This window comes from Fistularia commersonii, chromosome 10 (genome assembly GCF_037954325.1).
Source record: "Fistularia commersonii isolate RoL2024-O1a breed Wild chromosome 10, RoL_Fcom_v1.0, whole genome shotgun sequence".
NCBI classification, from domain to species: Eukaryota; Metazoa; Chordata; class Actinopteri; order Syngnathiformes; family Fistulariidae; genus Fistularia; species Fistularia commersonii.
The window spans coordinates 11948406-11972415 of record NC_141293.1 but is presented as its reverse complement, the minus strand read 5'-3'; the positions used below and the strand labels follow the sequence as shown (position 1 = coordinate 11972415).

General features: G+C 44.9%; 1 protein-coding gene across 2 annotated transcripts in view; it reads left to right on the top strand.

The window, feature by feature from the left end:
* The window catches only part of znf385d (zinc finger protein 385D), a 92853-nt gene that overhangs the window by 42364 nt on the left and 26479 nt on the right, over positions 1-24010 (top strand). For both annotated transcript variants that reach the window (XM_086153779.1, XM_086153780.1), the window contains 2 exons: positions 4045-4152; positions 22983-23151. In XM_086153779.1, coding sequence (XP_086009905.1) covers positions 4045-4152; positions 22983-23151 — 277 coding nt within the window. The remainder of the gene's footprint in view (positions 1-4044; positions 4153-22982; positions 23152-24010) is intronic.

Below are 24010 nucleotides of genomic sequence, written 5' to 3'. Positions count from 1 at the left end.
TGTGGTTTTACATCTGGAGCTGGCCTTAACTAAACTATTAAACATCAAGATAAAAGTTAATTCCAGTCAGTATTGCAGAGTTTGGAACAATATTCCCATGTAATGTAATGCTCTTTCCTGTCTATTTCCCACTATACACACAGTGTTGCATACACCATACTTCTTTTTACATCATCTGTCTCTATCTATCTCGAGCCTCGAGCGCTCCAGGTGACAATCTCTCCCCGTCCAGAGATCAGCTGACCCTTCAATCTGCTAATCCCCCGCCGGGTCTCTCTGTTTATCAGTCACAACAGGACCGGTTCGCACGCCTTTCCTTGGTCAGATGTAGTTTTGCCAAGTTGTCTGCGGTGGGCGGAGATGTCTAAATGACATGTCGGTACCGAAGAGCAAACATGGCGGGTTTGTAGTAACCGTGAGTTGGAGTCAGATTTCTGCTCACATCGTAATGAGGAGTTGAGGAACCGCGTGGAATTCAAATCCAGCTTTTGCAACTTTTAAATGCTCTAGTTTTCCTCTCGTTTCTGTTTAATGCCCTCAAAAGTGGTTGCTATTCTTGATATTTAGGAGCCGGGTTACAAAACCCAACGACAACTTCTGCTGCCACTGGGCAATTTGTTATTTCACATAAATTGCCAAGATGTACAAACGGTTGCATGTCTCTATCCACTTTTGAATGCACAGATGCGCTGGATGACACCAAACTAAAGGTGCGTACATATCCCGAACAAATAAGGCACTTCTTCATTCAGGTTTTCCATTTAGGTCGATTGCTGCAAGACTGTTTGATATTTGAATTATCCAATCAGAAAAGGGGAAAGGACCCATGTGTTCAACCTTATCATAAGGGTGAATCCCTCTTTTCTGCTTCGGTTGGTGTTTGAGAGAATGAGTGTCAGTCGTTCCGTCACTCAGCACGAACCATCTAACACACTGTGTGTTTTGGGGGGGGGGGGGTTTCCATGAGTGGCGTCTCATCCGGAACAAACAGACTCGGCGGACGGGGAAACGAAATGCCGCGAAACAATCGTTCTCCCTCAGGCGACTTTATCCGTGTGCGCAGAGCCTCGTGAAACGGCATGTAATAGTATAACAGCCCCAGCTGAGCCAAGCACGCATAAAAAGCATCGGACAATGTGACTCAATTGTTCCCGCGTTCTGCGAGGTGGATTCATCCGCCCACGCTCCGCCGGCTCCTTCGCACCTTCCTCCAGCCAAGTGCTACCTATTGAGTCCTTTTTCCTCGATGAAGCCGGCGCCTTTGTTCAGCAGGCGGAGCCTTTGTTGTCTGCGTGCTGTTCCATGATTCTGCGGCGTGGCCGGGCCCTCGCCGTTCCTCGGAGGGATGGGAACGGACGAGAAGCGGGCTTCTAACCGTATCCAGGTAGAATTGCCTACTTTTTTTTTTTTTTTTTCTGCCACATCGTTTCTCAGTGGAACAAGTGCGCAAACAGGTGCTGCTTTTTATTTCGAGCTCAGCGGCGAGAGGGCTTCTCCCCTCCCTCCACTGCCATGTGACCTCAGCGTCCATTAAAATGGAAAAAAAAAAAAAAAAAGTCAAAAACGAATACGGATCCGCCGCAGCGTGAACTGATTTATCCTCAAAGTTGGGATCCTCGCGAGTTTAGTTGGTTGCCATAGTAATGCGGGATGCATTTTAATACTCCGGGAGCTTGCTACGCGGCAAACTACAAACAGAAGATGAGCCGGAATAGAGAAGCCCTGGTGTTCGTTTGAATGAGGAAGTCAGTAAGGAGTGAGCTGATATCATGCTGCGTGTGTGTGCGTGTGTGCGTGCGTGCGTGTGCGTGCGTGTGTGTGTGTGTGTGTGTGTGTGTGTGTGTGTGTGTGTGTGTGTGTGTGTGTGTGTGTGTTTAGTGCAAAGGCCTTTCCCCAAAACGGCTGGAAGCGACAAAAGCGGTCGCTCCACGGAGACGGGAGCGGAGATGGTGATGTTGATGGAGATGATGAAGGAGATGGTGATGGTGATGGAGGGACCTCATGCAAGTGCAAATGTGTCAGTCGTTTTGGCTCCTGGATTCGGAATTAATGATCGCTATCGCTGTTTACAGCAGTGACAAAAACATTTCCCCCGTCGCCTGGCTGTTTTTCGTGCTTTAAACGTGAAGTGCCGACAGAGGATATTTGTTTCCCTTCTTCCTGTTTTGCGGCGGACAATGATTTCCTGTCATTCTGTGTCACAGAACACGGCGAAGTCATGACTGATTCATTAAACAGCCCATAAACCGGCAGACCTATTAGGAAACGCCATACGTGGCGTGACAGAAAGCAGAGTTGATAGATTAAAAGAGGCAGACGGGAGGCGGTCGTCGCCGCTGACATGTTAGTGTTGACTTTAGCCAGGGCTCCAGGCCCATCGAAGGCTGCTCCGGGTCTCTGGCGTTCTCTGGGTTTCAGAATTCCACCTCCTCGCCACCGTGATGGAGAAAGCAGATCGGCCGAGGTCCGTCTCCGTGAATTCTCCCCGTCAGCTCGCTCGAGGGACTCGGCCCGCGGCTGTTAGCGCACAGATGCACAGGTCGACGATGGCGGTGCGTGACCTGCCGGAAAGGCATGTCAGCAGTCGAGACACTACGCTAATAAAAAATCCATTAAGATCCTCTTTTTATTATTTTGTATACACGTAACCCCTGGTTTTATGTCCTTTGGCTAACGGCTGTTGTTTGGAAAACAGCTTCCTGGAATGAGATACCATTCCCCTTTTGGAAAATCCTGTTTTATTTTTACGAAAGGATGAGTTCTCACATACGGAGAATGGGGTTACACCACATGAGCAATGAGGGAGGAATTATTTTTTACTGTATTTTTTACTCTTTTTGTTTATGTGCTGTCATTCATTCATGAACTGCACCACTTACCCTGGGCTTTCAGAGTGCTGGAGCCTATCCCAGCTGTCGTTGGGCGAGCAGCGGGATTCTCCCTCCGGTTGTCATTTCATCACATGGCATATAGAGACATACAACCGATTACTCTTTCATTCACACTTCATTTACAGGGGCTCGGAATTCCGTTCCTATAGTGCGACGTCACATGATTTTTTGCAGCAAGTCTGAACTCACATATTGTACATACATAACACAGCTGTAAAATCATCTAGGCCATGGAAACACCATACAGTAAAAGTAAAGAAAAAAAGACTTCCTCTTGTAAGTTTAAAAAACAACACAAGCAAAAGAACCGAATGTTGCACAATCCAATTTGGCGTAAAACCGGCAAATGAAAACAGCCGCCTTCCTCTTATAGCAAAGTGTGACAGCATATTTGTCTGCTCTGCTAGCCAACTACTTCCCGCACAAAATTTGTTTCATTGCAAACGCTTTGCGTTGGAACGATGGACCAAGACCTTGTCAAAAACATTATGGCGATGTTACCAGGAAACATCGTTGGCCGTGCACACAGGACTGTCTGTACAGAAAACAAACCATTAACTCTCATCCACATGTCTGGTAAATTAAGGGTCTCCAATGAACCTCCTGCAGGTTTTGGGGGGAGGAAACAGGAGAACATGGAGGAAATCCATGCAGACACAGGGAGAACATGGAGACTCCACACAGAAAGTGCCCTGTGGGAATCCAACTGGGGCACTTCTTACAGCGTGGCAGAATCGTTCACGTGCCACTCGCTGCTATTTTAGGGCAACAAACCCGACCTTTCCACCTCAATGACAAGACTTTTTTCACTTTGTTCTCAAAGGTCACGGAAACACTGGTTCGTTGGACGGTGTGGTGTGAAGGAGAGTTCGTTAGATGTCGGGGACACATTGACCCATATTCAGTACGTTCAACATGTAATGCACCTGGGCTTCTAAGAGGCTCCGGGAACCTCATCTTCCTTGAATAACCAGAGAAAATAACACTTGCCCGTCTAAGCTGGAGTCACCTGTCGAAGCAGAAAAAACACCGGACGAACCATTGGGTCTTTTACAGAGCAACAAAAGCGAGGAGAGATTATGAGCAGAGATTAATCAGCCCTGCTCTCTCTCTCTCTCTCTCTCTCTCTCTGTCTCCTGCCTTGATCTTCCAGATGGACCCGGTGCAGAAGGCGGTCCTCCATCACACCCTCGGCCTCCCTCCTACTGCTAAGAGGAAGCACGTCTCCTGCAGCGTCTGCCAGTTAAGATTCAACTCACAGGTGAGCCGGCTTTCCTTCCGCAAAGCGAGCGCGGAGCTCGAAACGTCGCAGGCATCCTCCCTCCCCCAGCCAGGGGGAGCAACATGCTGAAGAACAGGCTAGGAGGTGACTCCTAACTTGTTTTTAGCGGCGCCTCTGGTGTCAGCCTCCTTGACTTTGGCACGCTCGTCATTCCAGTATTTGATTTCTAAAACACACACACACACGCATGCTCGTAAAAAAAAAAAAAAGAAAAAAAAAAAAGAAAGAAAAATCGCATTTCAAACTTACTTTGTCACAACTTTCTATCTGTGCGAGCGGATCTTCGGTGTTCTGTTCTCCTGCAGCTGATGTGAGACAGTGACGCCTCCTGAAAATGAGAGCAGACACTGCCAGAATTTAACTCACACTAAGTAAAGCTGACATATGGTAGGAAAAAAATAATACCAAATAAAAACAGGTATTATTTTGAGTTGACGGAGCAAGGTTTTGTTACTTCCGCCTCGACGCATGAGGGTCCGTGGTTCGATTACGCTCTTTCTGAGTGGAGTCTCCATATTGTCGCCATGTCTGCGCAGTTCCCCATATTCCTCCCAAAGTCCAAACACATGCAGGAGTGAATAATTCTTAGTCTCTATTTGAGATGTGAATGGGCGAATGGCTTCATGTGAACCCCGTCTCTCACCCATTGATATCTGGAATCAGCTCCAGCACCCCCTGCAACCCTGAGTGCAGGATGTGACATACAGATATTTGTAGAGGAAATAAAAAACCGTAAAAGGGTTTTTCGAGTGGCGTTATATCACAAACAAATAAACTGGAAGTTTGTGAATGCCTCCATTCTCCAATCTCTTTATGTAATTTATCAGTTTTTCTATAATCGATTTGTTTTTATGAGTTTTTTTTTTCCCTCGCTGCTAATAAAGCTGTTGCCCGGGCTCAGTCGCAGCTGCTAATTGCTGACTTGCAAGCGGCGTCCGAACTGCTGATCACGCGTCCGCCCGCTTCTCGCCGCGGAGTCGTGACTCCGGATGAAGACCTCAAAGAGACTTTTGAAGTCGGGTGAAACTGTCCTCACTGGCGCGCTCTTTTATATTTCTATTTTTTTCTTCCTATGTAGTTTTCTTAAAGCCCTCGCCTTTGCCCGCTCATAATGGTCCGTCTTAATGACCTTCTTCTATCTGACCACGGTGATGCAACGTACAGTAACTTCTCGCTCCGACGGCGCTCCAATACAGATGAGCGGCGTGCAGGCCGACCTCCAAGGCCATGTCCTCTCCCGACGCAGGAGAACGGGCCTGTTAGAACCTGTTTATCCCTGGAAAAGACTCTTTAATCACTGATTTAAGTGAATATGCAGAAATAGACAGGAAGTACGCGGTTATGCTTTACAGCCTGAGGGTTGTAGTGGGTTCCCACTTTGGGGTTCTCCATGTTCTCATCCTGCCTGTCTGGGCTCTGTCTGTCTGGGATCTCCATGTTCTCCCTTGTGCTTTCCCTTCACATTCTCCTACTTGGATTCTCTCCCATGTTCTCCATCTTCCTCTCACAGTCTAAAACAGCTCATCAGTTTCAGTGAAGACTCGAAATGGTCCGTCGGTGTGAATGAGAGGGTGAATGTCTGGACGACTCGATATGATTGACAGCCGGGCCTCATCGTAGTGGCAGCGGAGATGGACTCCAGTGAAACTTTGCGCCATCAGAATAATGAATGAATGAATGAATGAATGAATGCGGATAAAAAGAACTTTCCACACCGGCAGCACAATATTACATGATGTTCTGGAATAAGAATATGGAGGAGCCATAAATTAAATGAAACACCATCAGTGGTGGTCATCAGTTCAATGTCAGCACACAGAAAAGTAATTAAGAAACAATGATAGACAATATTCATTCATAATAATCAAGGACTCAATAATCTATAAACGCCTCATATCCATTGAAAGGATTAAGGATTAAAGTTGTGTTTAAAGGTCATGGTGTTTAATCTTTCCAATATTATGCAAAACATAACAAAGTTCTTAAACCAGTATAGCGTTATAAAGCATCTTTCCTCCAAAGAAGCAGTTTAAATTATTTTATCACTCAAACTCATCATTTCAGTCTTTCTCCAGAAAATGTGCACTACAACTACTACTAGTACTACATCATGTAACTGATATACATCAGATTGCACTTTACTTCAGTCGGTTTTCAATGCACATCTTTTACTAATAACATTACTTTTCTATTTGATATTTTCATTCGAGTTACTGAAAATAAGGTCCCTGGTTATATGTCTTTTCTCTATGGAGTCTCCATGTTCTCTCAGCATGTGTGTGTGCGGTTTCCTTCACGTTCTCCAGCCTCCTAAAATATGTCCAAAAATATGTAGAGACCCTCAATTGCCCAGATGTTTAGCGAGGCACAGGATGATTGATTCTCTATGTGCCATTTGAATGAGAGACTGAATTGTTGTGTGTCTTTGACAGCACCACAAAAGGCGTTCATAATGTTTACCGTCACAATATACTTTTCTGACCGAAGCCTTAATCCCAAGAATGATAACGTGACATTAGCTAATCCCGGAAACACCTCAACCCAGGCACCGAGGAGGTCGACCAGGTCAGGACAAATCTCCGTCCATGAACTGTAAATCAGAGCCGAGCCACAATAAAAACAAAAGAAGTTGTGAGGGGGGGGGGGCGTTCAGGCTCCGTCCTGGACAGATAAGAGCAGCGTCACCGAAAACAGTGACGTGATTTATTTTCCCACCTCAGCCTCCATAAATCTCTCCGACGCCACAGGCCTCACCGTTTTTATTGCCTGGGACACATTTTTTTGGTCGATCTGATCCAAAGTGAACTCCGACAACGAAGGCGAGCGAAGGAAGGATTGCGTTTTTATTTTTTCGTCCCTCGCACGTAATCCCACCTTGAAGAAAACGATTAATTTCTCTCGCTCGACATCTCGCTCGGCCACTCCTGCTCTCCGGGAGCCTTTCAGGAACACTGCCATATTCTGACCCTTCCAAGCATGGAGGCAAGGGGGCCCTCGTCCAGATAAAAAGCACAGAAGCGCACAGGAGGAGGATACGGCGTGATCCGCCTTTTCCTCAGAGGGTGTCCCTTCACGTGAGATGCTCTTCCACTTGTGGGCTCAGCCTGTGATCCGATACACACCAGTAACAGGTGGCTCAGGTTGACTGATGACTGTAAATTGCATGTGTGCATATGCATATACACATATATATAAATACAGTATATGGCATCTGTTTTTTTTCAGTCGGGAAAAACAACAACTCAATTACTCAGTTACATCAAATCAACCTTAAGGCTTGTATGATATTGTTGATCCAGCAGTGTGTTCTGACCCTTTCTGGTTTGTGCTGAAATACTGCAAGACAGTAACTGGGAAGAGAATGTATCAGAACTCTGTGTGAGTCAGAGGAAATGACTGTATTTTGATCATCTTGCTTCTCAAACCAACATTCGACCTTCTCTGACTGTTCAGAACCAAAGATTAAATCACGCCGGCACCGTTGTCATGGCAACCACTCGAGCTGAGTCTGATCCAGACTAAGACTTTTTTTTTGGGAGTGGCAGCAGAAGAAGAGCTAAAGTCCCATTGATAGCGACTGATTGATGGCGAACAGTCAGCACGGGAGGCTCCTAAGGCTGATGTGGAATAACCACGGTCATAGAAAACACACCAGTAACTGTCTCCGGTCGAGACTTTGTGCTGTGTGTGTGTGTGTGTGTGTGTGTGTGTGTGCGTGCGCGCGTGCGTGCGTGCGTGTTTGTCTCTACGAAGGTGAACGTTATGTTTGAAAATGCGTTTTCTTTGCAATGCGACTCGAAGGTCGATGCCACCTCTTCACTCTACTTTCCCATTCTTTTTTATTCCTTTTATTTTATTGTCATCCACAACGAGCGAGCTGATTTTGTGAAAGAATCATTTTTTGTTTATTTCACGGCGACTTTATCAGCATTCCAGCGGGGGTCTGCCCGTCCCTTCGAGGCCCCATGTGGGAGTCAGTCGGTGACATGTTGAGAATTAATATCACGCAGTTAATGGAGTTTTCCTTTTTTTTAGTTTATTTTCAAAGCCGTTTCAGTAACAATGACAGGCAATAATAACTGAACACAAAGCGTGTGCGAGAGTGGATGAAAAGGGGGGGGGGGGCTCAGGGACGGCATGCAGATTAAGTGTGAAGTACGTGCACATCAAGCATATCCTGTCCAGCGCACCGGTGCTGATAAACATGAAAAAGGCGCCAAGCTTCACAGGAAGGATCTCGAAGCCGGGGAAAAAAAAAGGGAACTTTTCCTTTTCTTTCCATTTTTCCGACTTCAAACCCAACCAAGAAGCACTCGAGTTTCTTTTTTTTCCCAGTGCAACAATCAAGTCGCTCCTTCCCTGCCTGCCGAATGCTATATTTTCTCATTATCGGAGTCATTTTTTTGCAATTTCTTTTCATTAATTTTACCTGCTATTTTAAACGGTATCTTAAATTAGAGGTGAATTTTACCTGATTAACTCGCTCATTTTGCCAACACGTCGTCGTCTCTTGGGAAAAAACAATTCTCAAGTGCCTCCTCGTCGATTTCGAGGCAACAGAGTTCAAGCTGTTGTCTGGTTAATTTTTCGGGGCAATTACTAAAGCAGCCGTGGATGATTGTTTATTATTGTTTATTTTCTGGCAGTCGGGTGGTTTTGTATTTTCCCAGATGTTTGCTAATCCTCACATGTTTTCATTCCCGCAGACATGTTATGCTTTGCACTACATCATTACTTTTGAGTATTAGAGTTGTACATCATTGCACTGTATGATTATTTGCATTCTGAGGACCCTCAGTATTGGGCTTTACTGATTAAAATGTATATATTGCATGGTATACAAACGTAGTTTCGTATATGTATGTATGCATTGAAAGATGTTCAATATATGGATGATCTATACTCCCTGGCCGCTCCTTCATCGTGTATTTCTACTTTCATTTTTTTACGTTTTGTTTATTTTAATTATAAAGTACTAGTACCGGCAGCACTTTGTTGCAGTGGCTGTTGCTCTCCAGATTGAAATCACCTGTCAGGGACAAATAAAGTAATTTGAATTTAAAACCTTTTTCTTGAATAGGATGGGGTGGGACGGTATCGGTCTTTTGCTGACGGACAAAAAGAGAAAATACGGTGGCATCACAAGTCACGACCCTGGTACTACAGATTATCCACAGACCTTGTAAGAGCTTTCAGTCATGCCTGCAAAATAGTTCTAATTGCATGGCTCCTGCAGGAGGGCTTGATAAAGAAATTCATTTTCAAATTCATCTCCACACACCCACTCAAACTCACTCTACAGTGATTTATTTTTTAATTTTCCCTCAAGACTAAGTTTAAGCTTGAGGCCATCAGACCACCATCCCCACAGTGAAGGCTCTAGTCTTCATGGTCCCCGGTGGGCATCAGCGGCCAACACTTCCTGACCTCCAGCCAGTCAGAGTAGCTTTCATTCCTCACTGGAATATTCAATGGGCTTTACGTGTGGTCCCTTAGTCCACCTCGGTGATGGCAGTCATCTTGTGCCCAGTGCGACGTTGGGCTTTAGCTAGTGTCCCTAAGATAACGGGTTCTGATTGAACCGTCACTTGAAGAACACTTTAACACTTTGCGGTTTCAAAGCACTTTACACTATATTGCATTCACCCACTCACACATCAATAGTGTCAGCATGGCCGTATAAGGCGTTAACCAGGCCATCGGCATCCGCAACGAACAGTTTGCTGTGCAGACAGGAGGAGCTGTGAATCAAACCATCAACCCTCCAATAAGAGGGGCGCCCTCTCTGCCAGCTACGTTACATTACAGTTAGTTATTGGTCTCAGTAATAATTTGGAGATGAAGGAATAACATCAGGTCAAGAGACGGCAGACATATTTAAAGATTCATCAGAGTCCAGGAGAGTGTGTGTTTTATTTACAGACAATGTGTCTTTTAATGAATAGATAGTCGGTTGTTGTGTGTCAACGGACCAGTCTCGTAGCCTCACCAGTAGCCAACATTGGGTGTGAAGGGAGGAAGTGAAACCTCAGCCGTCCACCTTGACCTGTGCTTTCCCAGACATCTGAGAGAGGTTGTTTTTGTTTGGCAAAGTGAGTCTCCGCAGCCCGGGGATATGTGATCCACTGTGTGTTGTTGTCGAGCCGGAGCCGGCGAGTGCTTCGTTATCGCAGGATCTCCCTGTTGTTTATCTTTGCAATTATCTCGCCTAGTTTTAATACAAGCCCCTGCTTCGGATAGTCCGATGGCAGGGGCGGTTGTTTCAGTATCGTTTCAACAAAAGGATAAAATTTTACCAAAATGAAAAATTGTCAACAACTTTTAATTATATTTGAAACACTTAAGAACTGTGTCAAACCTTAATTAAAGAAATTCAATTAATCTCTTAAGGGAGATGTTGTAATTTAATTCCAGCATAAAAACGACATTAAGTTTAGTAAACACTACTTAAATATCTGAAAATGTCAATATTAATATAATATATAAAATGATTGTAATAAATGCAGTGAGTGCTATTAAAAGAACATTTTTGTTTACATATGCTGTTGTTTGATTAAGAATTGGTGTAAAAAATAGGAGGAGGGAATGGACCCTTTCCGAGCCAGATTTCACCCTGGGCCACATTTAGAGAGTTAAACAAGGGACTTTCTTGCTGTGAAGCGGAAACCGCTGAGCCACAGTATCGCTCTGTAAAAACATTCATGAATAAATAAAATAAAAGTACTCTATTCTCAAGGCATTTACCCACCAAACAGATTGTAATACTATTCTTGATGTATATTTAATTTCAATAAATAACTGTGATTTTGTCCTAGCATTAAACCCATAGGCTTTTCAAGCATTTATTTAAAAACTATTCAAACTATCATTTAATTGAGTTTTAGCAATTTTATTATGGAGGTGCAGCCATTCAAGGATGCGATTTTAACTGAATTATATTTGTTATCTCCACAATACAGTCCAACGAAATGAACTTTAGCCGGCCGAGAGGAAGAGACCGGCTCATTATTTAACGCGCTCAAAAACCCAGAGCCCAGGAAAACATTTAAAAGAAGGGAATCAATGTGGATGCTAAACAGGAAGTGCCCCTAAATAGCATTCGCCTTGGTTTAATCACTGGCTGGGGTTATTACTCCGAATCAGATTACTATTGTCCCCACACAGGAAAATCCATCTCGGCATGTATGTTGGTGCTCGCGCGTGCTGTCCATCAGATGATCATTAGAAGGCTTCATTATGAGAGAGCGTTCACCTGTCAATCAACAGGTAGCTGTTTAGCTGCCGGCCGATGGGGAAGGGGGAGGCGGGGTGGGTTCCTGAGGGTTTTTTTTTTTCAATCTTTGTTTAATTTTCATTTAAATTGCTCGCACAGCAGAAGGTGGCGCAGATTTGGATAGAGTTACTGATCCAATCAGAGTAGAAGACCGGGATTTTCGGGATTCCTGCTCCTCAAAGGTCACCCCCCAGCAGGGAAAAGCACTGTTGTCTTTAGGGGTGGGTGGGTGTCATAAACCCCGGAGTGCGGGGTGTGATTTGTGGACGGGGCGATTTACTGCTTTCACCCTCTGTGACTCGGGGGGCCGGTACGTGCACAACTCGCTTTGTTGGCTGCACTAGCTGACCTGCCTCATGGCAATGCATTTTAAGTGCTGCCGTTTTTCGGGGCGCTCAATGCAAGCTTTTCGCATTTCCCGCATCGCTGTCACTCATCTGCAGAACTTTGCGAGATATTAATGTCACCAAATTTCATCTGCGTGACATATTGACTTTTTTTTTTTATTATATAAATCTGAAAATTGTGCAGAAATCATCTTGACCACTGAATAGCTTCTGATTCTTGTATTTTTCTATCTTTAGCGATTAAATTACTTTTCAGGCGGCACGGTAGCACAGTGGTTAGTGCTTCCACCTCACAGTCCATGATAGATAGATAGATAGATAGATAGATAGATAGATAGATAGATAGATGGCTGGTATAGGGATCCATATTAATAATCCAAATATGGCTTTCATATATGTTGACATTAATTTCCCAGTTCCCTGTGAACCACTCTGTGCCTTGAGTTACTTTTTAAAATGAACATTTTGCTCAATGAATAATGTAACAAGCTTTCAAAATACTATTTTTTTTTTTTCCTGAGATTATTAAACCGGGTTTCCAACCTTTTAACGTTCGACAAAAAGGAGCGAGTCTCCGGGAGACACGTGTCAAATGATTTCTTTTTTTGTCTCTCTCCTCCCATCAAAGTCTCACTCGGGTTCATTTCAGTAAAATGTTCAGATGAACTAATATGTCTCCAAATGTCAAAGACGGAGGAAAAAGAGAAAGAAAAAAAAAAATCCTGAAACTGCAAACAAAACTTTATCTTCGGTGCGTTTGACTTCTTGTCACGATCCATCAGATTGATCTCCTCCCGTCTATTAAACCTGAATGAAGCGGTTCAGACCTGCTTCACCTGCGGGCTCCGACCTGCCGAGCAGCCGGGCTGCCTCCATCAAACGGAGCCGTCTTAAATAATATATCTGTCAACGCTACGTCAGTGCCTGAAAACTAAATTACTTCTAATCCTACATGTCTTTCATGGAATAACATAAATATATACATTTTAGGTGTTAGCGTTTGGTTCACGCTTCCGCCCGACGACAAAAACATTCTCAGATTTGATTCCAAACACAGTAGCTTTCGCTGTGGGGACTCTACGTTCGGCAGTTTCATCCCACAGTCCATAAACATGCAGGAGGTTCATTGGTTTGAATGAGAGTGATGGCTTGTATGTCTCTATATGACGTGTGAGTGAGAGAATGAATGGTTGCAGATCTCTATATGATGTGTGAATGAAAGAGTAAATGGTTTTACATCTCCAGATAACGTGAATGAGAGAGAAAAGGGTTCTACTTCTCTATATGATGTATGAATGAGTGAGTGAACTGTTTAACTCTCTAAGAAAGGTGTATTTCTCTGTTAGATGTCTGAAAGAGAGAGTGAATGATTGTATGTTGCTACATTGTTTAAGCGCGTGAGTGAATGGTTTTATTTATGCATGCGTGTATGTATGTATGTGTAACGTGAATGACCAAATGAATGCTTGTATGTCTCTATGACGTGTGAATGGTTTACATCAGTGACGTGCGATGAGGTTCATGGCTGGTGAGGTACTGACGTCATCACCACACATCTCTTCTTCATATTTGAATGGTAAATGTGAATTTTTTGTAGAGATTTAAAAAAAAAACAAAACAACTAAAAATGGTGAAGCTACGTGGAAAATAACTTTGTAGTAAAAATCTCTGAATAAATATAACCATTTCATTTATTTTTTTCATTTTGCATTTTTTTCTTTCCGTGATGACAGGTGAGGCCCGGCCTCCCCTGCCTCTACTGACTGCACGTCATTGGTTTACATCGCCATGTGATGTGTGGATGAGAGAGAGAACAGTTGTATGTATCTATGTGAAATGTGGACGAGGGGGAAATCGTTGTCACTATTCAATATGTGAATGAATGAACATTTTTATGTCTCTATATGATGCATGAATAAGGCAGAGTGAATGATTTATGTAGTTGCATTATGATTAAGTGCAAGAGTGAATAGTTGTCCCACAGGGGTCCTTTCTGTGTGGAGTCTCCATGTTCTCTCAGTGTCTGCGTGGGGTTCCCTCCGGGTTCTCCTGTCTTCTGTCACAGTCCAAAGATATGTAGGAGACCCTCCATTGCCCGGATGTTTCGTGAGGCACAGAATGATTGATTCTGTATGTACCGTTTGAATGACAGAGTGACTGTTAAATGTATATATAGCATGTGAATGACTGAGTGAGCAATCGTGTATCTCTGTAAGTGGTTCTGAGTAAATAATGAATGAACAAATCAACATATAAATAAATGAATTAATGAATATACAGTATCTTATCTTTTTCCTAATCCTCCCTTTAACCATCAAGTCCCTGCAAACATATTACTGCAGGAGAGTATGTTTTGTTTACTTTTTCCAATAGTAATAGTAGCAGTCTTTGAAGTAGACTCGCCTGAAACCATTAAACCATTAGCTGTGAAGTTAAAAGCTAAAAGAACACCAGGTCTATTTCCAGACAATTTTCTTGCTGTGTAAAAGGTATTCCTCCTTTCGTAGCTCCTCCATTATTTGGCCGAAATCCTATTGTTTGTGTTCTCTAAGAAAAGCCTGTCTGGATAAAAGAACGTTTTGAGAAAAGCCCAAGGAGTTTGTCCTGCGGTTTCACTGCTGAGTCTGAACAGCAAACACGATGTCTACGTCGAAGTTAGTGCCTCGACAGTCTGCCTGTTGTCGGATCGCACCCATTGAAGGTGCTTTCAATCAATAAAGCCAACTGAACCACCCGTAGGACGCAGGACGGCGGGAGCAAGACGCCACTGTTGCTCATCTGACCTGATGGTGGAGGCCGTAACAGCCTGCCAGAGTGTTCACACACCCAGGCCCCGCTGCTGAAGACCGCCATGCTGTGGTAGCCCAAACACACACTCTCTCTCACACGTACAAACACACAAAGTCTTTCTTAAGCTCTTTGCAGTTGTCAGTAGATATAAATGGTGAACATCTTGGGGCGGCGCCGCTGCAGAATCTCCAAGCAGGTTGTTTGAGTCGGGGGTAGGAACTCACAGGTCGACCCTGGTGTATTTTGCGATGGACAGCGAGTTGAGGACAGGCGGAGGTCAGGAAGAGGAAAGGCGCTGACCAGATACCAAGGGGCTGCTCGCAAACCCTGCCAGTACTCTGTCTGTCCCAAGCCTTACTGTCATCGGACAGACAGCTGGTGGATCTCGCAGATGTCAGGGTTTCTTTTTTTTCTGCTTTGTTTCTAAAACTGGTGGAAAGCTTTTGGAGGCATTGTTGGTGGGGGACGCTGGGTGTCCCCTAGTTGTACATCTCTTAGGGAGTTAGATGACCATTCAGAGCTGGAAAACAAGTCCGAGCTACAAGGCTTGCAGTGGGTAGAAATCAGCTGTTGAGGACTTTATCTTCGCTGCTCAGGAGGTCAAGTCAGGTTTCACTGACTGCCCACCGTTGTCATCCCAACCACAGGGGTTTCACCCGATACCTTCTCCACTCATCTAACTGACGTTTTTTTTTTTCCCAGTTAGAAACTGGACACACGCAGAGAAGATCTCCCGCCGACCATACACCTCTGTACTTTGGTGCCATGTCTTGAGCGCTGGCCCGCTGACGCCGTTCAGCTTTCTGCTTGCCTGTGGGAGCCCTGGGACCCACACAGAGCATGGCAGCTGCCCGGGTTTTGAGCGCAAAAAACATGAAGCAGCTGGTCAGTTCGAGCGAGCGGCCATGGGAAATTCTGGAATATTTAGGGAAGTAGGAAAGGTGACCGCTGACGACTGAATTTTGGACATCTGGATTGGGCAAGTGGCTCAGAAATGGCTCCCTACCTGGTGGGCAGCATGTCAGACTCACTCCTGGCACCTCATGTTGCCGGCCGGCATTTAGCGTTTTAATGTTTAATACTGCTGGCAATTTTTTTATTTTTTTTTTTTTATTTTAAGACCCTGTCTTGTGTCTTTTTTCTGCAAAACAACAAATTGCAAATGGTGCAAACCACGCAGGTCACGGCTGAAAATGTCCAGTTGCACAACTGATGACATGCAGCAAGGAATAACAAACAACCAGAGCAAAGAGTATAAATTATTTTCAGTGCTCATTAACCTTTCTATTTCTCTATTTGTTGTTATTAGCCAAGAGAGGATCAGATGGTAATGAAGAATAATAACCAATGTGGGCGCAGTGGTGGCGCAGTGGTCAGCGTCTCCGCCTCACAGCAAGCAGGCCCATGGTTGAATTCCGACGGGGAGGCCTTCCTATGTAGAATGTTCTTCGGTTTGGGCTTACAACCCAGAAACATGCAAGTGGTTATTTGGAGACACTGCATGACAGGGTGAATGGTTATATGTCTCTATATGCAACCCTGTGATTCAACCCAGCCCTGGGTGAATCGCTTTTGCCCGATCACAGCTGGGATCGACTCCAACACCCTTGCTAACCCGGACTGCAAGATTACTGCTTTCGAATGAATGAATAATTCGTGTTTCCCAGAGCTCAAAATGAGCCCTATGTGTAGAAATACAAAGAAACCAGAGGGTATTCACATTGGGGGAGCTGTGACGTGGGGATTATTCATTCTTGTTTAATTTAAAGAGACAACAGCTGATCTGATTCAACATTTCGTTTCCAAATCAAACACTCATCCTGCTGTTAAATGTTTCAGTATTTGCCCGGCACCAGGATGAACTCCAATCATGAGATTGCAAGGAGACTTCGTGGAGAGGAAGCGTAAATGCAAAAAACCACTGCCAGCTCTTCCTTCGGTGGAACGTCTGCATTTCAGCCAAATGTATTTATTTTGGTTGCGGCTCGTAATGAAAAGGCTGTGACATTCGTTTGGGAGCCCCCCCGTAAATGACCCTGTAAATGGGGTCATTTACAGGCGGGTCCTTCTTGTCCACGAGACTGTGGGTGTTCCATGTGACAATAGGGCTGTTGTTTTGGTACCGGAAAAAAAAAAAATATTTATACTTCTCACACTTTGTCCTTTAAGACATGTTCTTTACCGACTGAGCAACCTTCATATGAATCCTGGCTACCCTTAAGAGGAACAACTGCTTTTCCAAGGCTTGTACATAATGGAAGGGGGCGATTTGCTTAGAAATGTGGGGAAAAAATTCTTATTTAAACCTCATCAATTTGGGCCACAGCAGCCCAAGAAGGTCCCTGGTTTGAATACGTGGAGGGGCGTCTTTCTGTGTGGAGTCTCTGCTCTCTCCCACGTATGCGTTGGTTTCATCCATGTTCTCCAGTTTCCTCCTACAGTCCATGCAGGTTAAGCAGTAACCATTAATTACCCAAATACGTAAATGGCAGTGAATGGTTTCACGTCTCTATATGACATGAAAATGAGAGAGCGAATAGTTGTATGTCTCTAAATGTCGTGTGAATGAGAAAGTGAATGGTTGTACGTCATTATGACATGAAAATGAGAGAGAGTGAGTGGTTGTTCATCTCTCCATGACATGTGAATGGTTGTTTGTCCCCATTATGTGGCCCTGTGATCAACAACAGGGGTGAGAATTGCCCAATGACAGCTTGATAAGCGCCATAGATAATAAATGAATGAATGAATTTTTCTGAACCTAAAACAAGACATTTATTAAGAATTAAATTGTCAAAAAGTCTTATAAATACTATTTGAATTTACTTCATTAATTTCCTCCTCACGTGGTTCAAAAAGTTACATCTTGCTCCTAACGCTGTGTTATTCTAGTTGAACTTAACTTCATTCCATATTTTTGCATACTCATTAAAGATCAACTATTTCCAGAAAAAAAACATGATCTGCATTTTAAATTCAGAGGGTTGAAAGTCTTTTGTTGGCAGGATTTAATTAATTGGCGGTACTAGAAAAATATAAACAGCTGCAACGGTTCGAAACTTCCCCCTGTGTTGAGCTTTATGTTGGGAGTAACCCCTAGAAACAGATGGTTATTTATGGAGAAAATTGCTCTTAGTCCTTAAATCACACAGTTAATTGAATTATGAAGCAGGCGCAGCTTTTTGCTTCAACCTCCGTGTTGCTGGAATTCCCCCCCTCTGTCTCCCCTCCCTTTTTCTTCCCAGCAAAACAAAGGTCAGCTTGAGTGTGTAATTACATTTTCAGACATGCGATATTTTAGTTTTCCCTGCAGGATGAGCAGATTTCTGGACGCTCATCTTCACACACCCTCCCGCACACACACACACACATAGACACAGACACACACACACAAACCCCCTTTTGAATGATGAAAAAACAAGACAAGACCCTTAAACCTGCTGTTTTTGGCGGTTATTTTTAGAAAGGCAAGAATTTGAGATGGACGCAGGAGATGCATAAATATATGAACTCGACATTCGGGGCCATCTGGGACTCTTCAGTGTCGCAAAATGCCATTTTGGTCTGAGAACTGATGAACTCATTCATTCATTATCTACAGTTCATATCCTGCACTCAGGGTTGCAGGAAGGAGCCAGAGTCTATCCTAGCTGTTATGGGGTGAGAGACGGGGTTATAGGGTAGGATAGGTCATGAGATATATGGAGACAAAAACCAGTCACTCTATCAATCACACTTCGTACAAACATTTAACAATTCAATCCGTCATTCACATGTCCGGGCAATTTAGGGTCGACCAATGAATGTTTCACTTAAAATGGGAAATATCACACTTCTCACAGCTGAGAATCTCTAACCCTCTTATTAACTTGAAAAGATGGAGCATCTTACCAGGAGGGGCCGGGGCCACACAGAGATCAGATGATGATTTTGATCCATCGCAAAATAAGGCTGAGCCGTCACAGAAGTAATTAGGGGAGTGACAGTTTATCAAGACATGTTTCATCTCACAGCAGAGTCAGCCAATCACAGCCGCCCGATGCGAAGGGGCATCAAACATGTGCGTACGTGTGTGTGTGTTTATACGAGAGTTGCAGCAGCTTGTAAACCGTAGCGGGAAACAGGATGGACCATGTTATAATTTGTTCTCCTGAGAAATATTTGCGAGTCATTTCGCCTCGAGGACGTGGCTGTTCACTCTGACATTCATCTGCGGATGGACCTCAACCTCTCCAGAGCCCCAAGTCCTCATATGAGGACATTACATTTTTGCTTTCTCCACAACTTTATTGTATTGAGATTCATTGTCCTGGTGGAGCTGTGCCAATTCCAGGAAACAATCCATGAGATTAATGTGGATCAGATCAGCAGCGGTCATTGAGGCTGAAGTGGAAGACATACAAACCTTCAGGTTGTCAATCAGTTAATTGCAGGGGCGTTGCAGATTAATTCCAGTGAATCACAATTTATTAATTACAGATTCATTTTTTCTGTGTTTCATTTGCTGGGGACGAAAAGACTCATGACTGAAGTTGATATATCTATACCTATATATATGTGTGTGTGTGTGTGTATATATATATATTATTTATTTATTTTTATCTATATTATCTATACATACACACACACACACATATTTTTATATATACACATATATATTTATATATTTCACACACACATATGTGTGTGTGTGTGTGTGTGTGTGAAGTCCTGACAAGAAAAGACGAGATTTCACACATAAATCCTGTTGACCTTTGGCCTTCAGTACTGTGCCCCACTGATGGGGTGTCTGCTCCTGATGTGTCAGATGGCTCTCATATCACATCAGGTCTTATTGGAATAACTACCAGGAGAGGAAGAGAAGGCACGCTGCCTGCCGTTTGTTGATGTTTGTGGAGGGAGAAGTAAATTATTTCTTTAGCTCGTGCTCTTGTTTCCTTTCTTTGGCCAGAGACATTTGTTTTTAATCCTGGCTGTTGAACTGGGACCCAAACTGCTGTATTTCTCTGATTCCAGACCGTCTTTTTTTTTTTTTTTCCCCCCCAACGTTAGAAGATGTCATTCCCTGTCTTCGAAAGAAAACAAATGGCAGCGCTCACAGCTGTAAATCGACCCCCTCCATACCGTCCCTATAATGAAAGATGAATTATCACCACTGTTCCAGTCAAGGGGAGGGGGCTCAGCCCCCGCAATAGACCTGCTGGGTCCAAAATGAAAACTCTTCATGTTGGGGCAACCATCTATCTTCCCCTGCTTATCCGGTGTCGGGTCGCGGGGGCAGCAGCCAGAGCAGTGAGGCCCAGACCTCCCTCTCCTCCGCCACATGGTTCCGCTCCTCGGGGGGGACCCGAGGCATTCCCAGGCCTGCCTGGAGACAAAGTCTCTCCAGCGTGTCCTAGGTCTTCCCCGTGGTCTCCTCCCAGATGGAGATGCCTGGATCACCTCCCCTCGGAGGCGTACGAGAGGCATCCTGACCAGATGCCGGAGCCACCCCATCTGACTCCTCTCTATGTGGAAGCGCAGCTGCTCTACTCACAGCTCTACCAGAATGACTGAACTTCTCACCCTATCTTGAAGGGAGAGTCCGGCCACCCTGCAGAAAACTAATTTTGGCCGCTTGTATCCAAAATCTTCTTTCTGCCACTACCCACAGCTCGCGACCATAGGCGAGAGTTGGTACGCTGATTGACTGGTAAATTGGCTCATCTTCCTCTTCGAGACCGGTACAGAGTCCGCCGCACCAATCCGCCTGTAGATCTCCCGCTCCATCCTCCCCTCACTCGTGAACAAGACCCAAACATACTTGACCTCCTCCACTAGGGGCAGGACCTCTTCCCCATTTCCTGATGAGCACCATGGTCTCTGATTTGGAGGTGCTGATCCTCATCCCAGCCACTTCACACTCAGCTGCGAACCGCTCCAGTGAGAGCTGGAGATCATGGACTGATGAAGGCAACAGAACTCCATCATCTGCAAAAAAGTAGAGACTTGCTCCTGTGACCACCAAACTGGATCCCCTGGACACCCTGGCTGCGCTTAGAAATTCTGTCAATAAAAGTTATGAACAGAATCAGCGACAGAGGGCAGCCCTGGCAAAGTCCAATTCTCACCAGAAACGGGTCTGACTTACAACCAGCAATGCAAACCAAGCTCTGACACGATCATACAGGGACCAAACAGCCCTTATAACGGGGTTCCTCCTCCTCCATCTAATCCTCTTTTTTGCATCCTCTTCTCACACCAACATACTTCACATCGGCTTTCCTTCCATCTATAAATGTCTTCTCAAGCCTTCCACTAGACCTCCTGCGTGGTTGTTCAGACCTCAGCGTACTTCTACCCCTTTCCCTGTCCACGTCCAAACCATCTCAGTCTGACTTTATCTCTAGAACATCTAACATCCCTCTGATAGACTCCTTCCTGATCCTCTCCATCCTCCTCGCTCCCAAAGAGAATAAGAGATGGTGTTTTTACATCGGTACTTTCACAGCCAACAGGGATTTTACACCGCTTTTACACTCTGTCCCATTTAAGTGTGCAAAAATCCCCAATCTGAGCCGTGCAGTTGGCGAGGATTCACTTTGGATAATAATGATAATGATAAAATGTGACCTTCTGTAAACATGTTAATTTTGAAGTTGTTTTTTTTTTTCCCCTCAATGTTTCAAGGGTCGAATTCGGGAATACTTTAACACGCCGGGGGAAAAGAAAAGAACAGAAAAGGGAGCGTGGCTGTGAGAGCTGCCAGGTTCCAAATCAATGGGAGATGATTAGGTGACAATAATTAAAGGAAGCCGGAGCAGTGTGTTTTGGACGGTGGCGTCTTTGTACCACATGGCAGCATCTGTTTGTCCCTGCCGCCGGTGAATTTTCTCCTCCAAGGCTCATAACATGAAGAAGCCAGCGAAACATCTTCTGGGGACGAGGGCTTATTTATTCCGCGCGTTGGCCGGCATTCCTCCTGATACCTTCTCTTCTCGTGGCCGAGGGCGAAGTGCGTGTCGAGGCGTGCTGAGGTAAACAAGGACAGCTCAAAGTCTTTGCAGGTGTCGCCCCAACCCCCCCCCACTCACACACACACACACGGCGAAGGTGACCCTCGCTAACGATACGTGTTCCGACTCTCAAGGCAAAGCCTCGGTCTATAAATTAAACATTGTGGGGCGCCGTCATCCACTTCCCGCTATCACCGTCATCAAACCAACTCATTTAGTTTTTAAAATCCTCTCTTGGTAAATGTTACTGTTAAGGTCTTTCGCATTCAGGGGCTTCTAAAGAACCGCATGCAATTTTAAACCAATCAATAACTGATTATTGGCTGGCTCGGTTGATCGGATTGATTACCGCCTTGGTCACGTTCAGCTACCGCTCAGAGGGCTTCTGGGGGAGATGCTGGAGAGAACGGAAAAGAAACACCTGCTTTCATTTAGCTGTTTGATGTCTTAAGGTTGAGATCATTAAACCCCTTAGTATGACTGTACGGCTCTATGTGACGGATGAATGAAAGGGTAAATAGTTTTATATCGCCATGTAACGTGTGAATGGCGGGCTGAATGGTTTCATTTCTCTATGTGATGTGTGAATGAGCGAGTGAACTGCTATTAATCTAATGTGAATAAGAGGGTGTACATTTCTGATGTTTGAATGAGATTGTGAATGGTTTTGTGTCTCTTGAATCATGAATGAGTGACGTTTTTCCTTTTTCTACATCTATGGCTTGTGAATGACAGACTGAATGGCGTTCCTGTTGCCCACAGCCATCAGACTGTATACCAGCAGTCTGGACGACACACATCTCCGACCGACCTGAAGTGCATCTGTGCTGCTTCCACAATCTTACTACCTTACCCCTTTCACTACTTCACCCATTCATGCCCTAACTCTGCCATCTGTCTTATCCTTGTTGGTCCCAGCCCGTACATATCCTTTCTGTTTTTTCATTTTATTCTTGTCATTGCTATTGTCACTATTTTGTCGTTTAGTTCTGGTCATGTATTTTCACCTTTACTGTTCCTTTATGTTGTCGATTATTATCCCTGATGTTGTTGCTGCTGCTGTCTATTTATCCGTAAATGTCTTGCTATCTCCTGTCTTCCGTCTCTGTATTTATATTATGTTCATATTTATTTTACTCTTATTTTTTTAAATAACTGTTACGCTGCTGTGACAAAGGAATTCCCCCCCATGGGGATCAATAAAGTTTGTCTTATCTTATGTTTGTATGTTGCGATATGTGGCCCTGTGCGTCCAAGGCGAACCCCGCCTCTCACCTAATGAGAGCTGTGATTGGCTCCAGCCCTTCCCAGGATAAGCAGTTTAGATAATGAATGGATGAATAAGTAGGTTTTCATTTTTCATTTTCCCCGCCTGAAGTCAACCGTGTTGTGTGTCCCTCGCAGAGCCAGGCCCTGGCCCACTACAAGGGGACCAAACATGCTAAGCGGTTAAAAGCCTTGGACACGCCGAAGACCAAGCTCAAGGGCACAGCAGTCACTAAGGAAACCGCGAACCAGGACACGGCCAAGGGCATCAACACTGCACACATCCCCAATGGCACGGACAGGAAAGGTTTGAGGTTTTTTTTTTTTGTTTTTTTTTTCCATCCCGCCGCTGCAAATTCCCCGAACACATGGTGTTTACTTGATGCCATCCTTCTGTGCAGACTCACGGCCGGCCCCATCGCCTCACCTGTTAGGCATCTCACTCGCGCATGCAATCACTTTAGGATTTGGACGGGGCCTCGGCTGATTAAATCAGGCCCTGTTTTGGCTGGTCCAACGGTGGCTCCCTGCCCACTCAGCGCTCGTATATTGAATCTGCGGCTCTCTGCAACACACACACACACACACTGAGGATGACTAGCTCTGATAAGGACAAGTAGTTAGTCAAAGTATTGCATCTCCTTGCAAAATTTTCTACTCGTGCCGCTTTGATCCTGACTCGAATCCTGCCAGTTTGTGCTGCGTTCAGCGCCGGCCCTTTGTCCTCTCCACTTCCTTTGCGTGCTGCGAATTCGCCTTGCATGCCGGCGCGCCTCGCGGGCTGCCAGTATTTCACAAAGTGTATTAGGCGGGGGGATCACGGCGTCGGCAGCCGGCCGTGACCAGAGACTGTCTGAGAAATCCGAGCATAACCGCGGACGTATCACAGATCCACAACACAGAATTGAATGCGGGGCCCGCGTTAATTTCTTGTGAAAGCTTCTTTCACTGACGCGTGACCCAAGAAATCCGTCGGCCTTCTGGGTTCGGTCAACTGCGTTGTGGGTCCCTGCAGTGGGACTGAAAGGGACAAACCACACCGTTCAGCCTTAAACTACCAGACATTTTCGGTCAAGGCCAACGAGCGGAGTTGTTGGTTGGTTTGTTCCAGTGGACGATCACTTGCGTAAATAATCAGGTCAAATGATTCGAAAGAATAACTAAGA